Consider the following 3,357-nt stretch of genomic DNA (forward strand, 5'->3'; position numbering starts at 1 on the left):
GGACCAACGAGGGCCAGCGGGGACCAACGGGGACCAACGAGGGCCAACGAGGGCCAGCGGGGGCCAGCGGGGGCCAGCAGGGACCAAGGAGGGCCGGCGGGGGCCGGCGGGGGCCAGCAGGGGCCAGCGGGGGCCAGCGGGCCGGCGGCCTGGCGGACCTGGCGCCTGGCGCCGGACAGCGACGCCTGCTGGACGGCTGCGCTTGCTGCACCGCGCGGCGCTCTAGACCCACTCGGACTTCTGGGCTCGCAGGTGCGGAGCGCTGCCCTCGGAGGCCGGCCGGCCGGGGGGCTGCAGCCGCGGGGCGCAGTCGTGCCCAGCCAGGTGGGCTCGAGAGCCCGGGGGCCCGCCTCCGGGCTGCGTGTCGGCCGTCGCCGTCAGGTCACCGGCCGAAGACGCGGCCCGGCTGCGGTCGTCCTCCGGAAGCCCCGCGCGCCCTGCCTCGCCGGGGAGGGCGCACACGCCTGCCGCCGCCGCCGCCGCCCGCCCGCTCGGGGCCGGGCCGGGGGAGCTGCCCCGCGCCCGCGGCCCGCAACCCGCGCCCCTGCTCCTCCGCAGGCCGCAGGCCAGGTCGGCGACGCCCAGGAGGAAGGAGAGCGCGCTCACCGCCCAAAAGAACAGCATCAGCACGCCCTTCTCCGTGGGCCGCGACACGTAGCAGTCCACCGCGCTGGAGCAGGGCGGCCGCGCGCACGAGAAGCGCTCGGGGACCCAGAACCCGAAGAGGAGGTAGTGCAGGGCCCCGGACGCAGCCTCCAGCAGCGTCCGCAGAGAGACGTGCGCCCGGTAGGCGGCGGAGAAGTCGGGCACGGAGCGGAGGCGCCCGGCCCCGCGCGGGGCTGGCCAGCGCCCGTCTCCGCCGGGCAGGTCCGAGGGCCGGCGGGCCCCAGCGCCTGCGTCCGAGGCGGCGAGCTGGGCCCCCCGGTGCAGGACGTAGGCACTGAAGATGGCGCACGGGAGGAGCACCGACACGCTCTGCGCCAGCCAGAAGCGCAGGGGCGACACGGGCGAGAAGGCATCGTAGCAAACGTTGGCGCAGCCCGGCTGTAGAGTATTGCAGACAAACCGCTCCTGCTCGTCCCGGTAGATGGGGTACCCTGCCAGGACCACCGCCAGCATCCTCACCAGCAGGGTGAAGATGAGCCAGATCTTGCCTGGAAAAGAGCAAGCACCCTGGTGTCAATGGGCGGTTGAGTCGTTCCTGTGGCTGAGACTGGAGAGCTGAGTCGGTGCTGCTGTGCGTGGTTACAGCAATAGCGCTGGACCCTTTATCTCGCTTAATGTACGCGTGGTCGCTGGAGATCAAACCCAGGCGAAGCGTGTGGCTTATGGGGTAGTGTGTCAGCACCAGCAAGTGAAAGGCCTTGAGTTCAACACACCACCCCCCACCAGCCATTGGCTCACCGTCTGAATTCCTAGCCACTCAGGAGGTTGAGATTTGGAGGACCAAAGTTCAGTGCCAGCCTGGACAGAAAGGTTCAAAAGATTCCATCTCCAATTAATCATCAAAAATAAAAAATAAGACTGAGGGCATGGACCAAGTGGCAGGGCACTGGCGATCGGAAAGAAAGCTGAGAGTGTAAGGACATGAGTTCAAATCCCAGAACTGGCATGTGTGCACACCACATACACACACACACGAGGATGGGGGGTATGGTTCAGTGATAGAGTACTGGCCTAGCATGCCCTAGGTCCCATGTTCCATCCTCAACACCACAAAAATTAAACTAAAATAAGGGCTGGGAAGGTGGGAAGGTAGCTCAGTGGTAGAGCGTTTGCCTTGCATGCATGAGGCCCTGGGTTCGATTCCTCAGCACCACATAAACAAAATGAAAAAAGCCGGAAGTGGCGCTGTGGCTCAAGTGGTAGTGCACTAGCCTTGAGCTGAAGAACTGAGGGACAGTGCCCGGGCCAGAGTTCAGGCCCACTACCAGACCCCCCCCAAAAAAAAATTAAACTAAAATAAGTATAACCAAACTAAAATTGGAATTCAGTTGAAACTACCAAAGAGAAATTACTAAACAAAAGAAGCTTCAAGGATACGTAAAAGCTAGAAGGAGAAAACAACATAAGCCAAACATTACTTTCTCACTAACCTTTTCAATATTTTTTTTTTCCTGGTAAAGTAGCCCCAAAAGAGGCTTACACAAAGCAGCTTCCACCTGCGCCTGCCTATAACCTCAGCACGCCATGTCAGCAAGAAGAGACCCAGTGAGAGAAAGGGCTCATGCCCGGGCTTCCTTCCATGGTACTGTACAGCAAGGAGCTGTCAGGAGACAGCCCAAGTTTGCAGGGCCTTTCCTCCTTGATACACTGGCCTTTCTTTCTTTCTTTCTTTCTTTCTTTCTTTCTTTCTTTCTTTCTTTCTTTCTTTCTTTCTTTCTTTCTTTCTTTCTTTTTTCTTTCTTTCTTCTTTTGTTGGTGGTAGTGGTAGTACTGGGGCTTGAACTCAGGGCCTGGGCACTGTCCTGTAGCTTTATTGCTAGTGTACTACTACTTGAGTCACAACTCCACTTCTGCCTTTTAGCTGGTTAATTGGCAATAAGAGTCTCCTGGACTTTCCTGACAGGGCTGGCTTTGAACTGTAATCCTCAAGATCTCAGCCTCCTGAGTTTCTAGGATAACAGGCGTGAGCCACCAGTGTTCAGCTACACTGGCCTTTCTTTAAGGGATGGACCAAGCAAACTAAATTATAGGATATACCTAGCTCTTTAAGAAAGACCCAGGTCAGACACAACAAAAACAACATCAGAGTGAGAGTTTTAGGGTTCCCTGGGACTCACCCACAATGGTCACGTTACAGTTTAACGTGATGATCAGGAAGCCCATCAGGTCCAAGTTCTCCATGCTTCCAGAATGGCAGCCTTGCAGCTGCCTGGAATCTCCAAGGAGGCTGAAGATCCTCAAAGAAATGAATGTGTTTCCAGGTGAGAGTTGAAGCTCTGACAGTTAAGATCTGCACCCAGGACTAAGCAAGAAGTGAGGGTTGCCGTCTCCAAGTCAAGATGGTCCTTTGCCTGTGAAGCAAAGCATTCCTGACAAGTGCAGGGGCAGAGCGGGAGTGGTCTCTCCTGTGGCTATTCTTACCCGGCTGGGATATTCCAGGCTGCCGCTGTGCTCATTTGTCTCCACCAAGACAGCCAGGCACTTCAGGATATAATGAAAGCAACTACCTTTAGCCCAAGAAAGAAAACTGTTAACTGGCCTAGTGAGTTTCTCTATTGAAAAGCTGGTATCTCTTTGGAAACGTTTCCACAAGCACTTCTCGCTTGCAGGAAGCCCTGGAGAGCTCACTCTGTGTACTGCTAGACACACCCAACATCATACTACCAGCTGAAGGCCTGGACCACTGAGGGG

The 3,357-nt window shown here is 57.4% G+C and overlaps 1 protein-coding gene across 1 annotated transcript; it reads right to left on the reverse strand.

The window, feature by feature from the left end:
- Window positions 1–222: 222 nt before the first annotated feature.
- Gjd4 (gap junction protein delta 4) lies at window positions 223–2,847 on the reverse strand. Its single transcript, XM_069990305.1, has 2 exons — window positions 2,784–2,847; window positions 223–1,154 (listed from the first exon to the last, which is right to left on the reverse strand). Exons 1-2 carry the CDS (start codon window positions 2,845–2,847, stop codon window positions 223–225), a joined length of 996 nt encoding a protein of 331 aa, XP_069846406.1.
- Window positions 2,848–3,357: the final 510 nt, after the last annotated feature.

Source organism: Dipodomys merriami, unplaced genomic scaffold (genome assembly GCF_024711535.1).
Source record: "Dipodomys merriami isolate MVZ:Mamm:240054 unplaced genomic scaffold, mDipMer1.0.p SCAF_4, whole genome shotgun sequence".
Lineage (NCBI taxonomy): Eukaryota > Metazoa > Chordata > Mammalia > Rodentia > Heteromyidae > Dipodomys > Dipodomys merriami.

Excerpts from the sequence above, each read along its gene's own strand:
- Gjd4 (XM_069990305.1), bottom strand. The coding sequence starts at position 2,847 with ATGGAGAACTTGGACCTGATGGGCTTCCTGATCATCACGTTAAACTGT. Across the intron at positions 1,155-2,783 it reads CTGTAACGTGACCATTGTGG|GCAAGATCTGGCTCATCTTC; the intron begins GTGAGTCCCAGG and ends GCTCTTTTCCAG.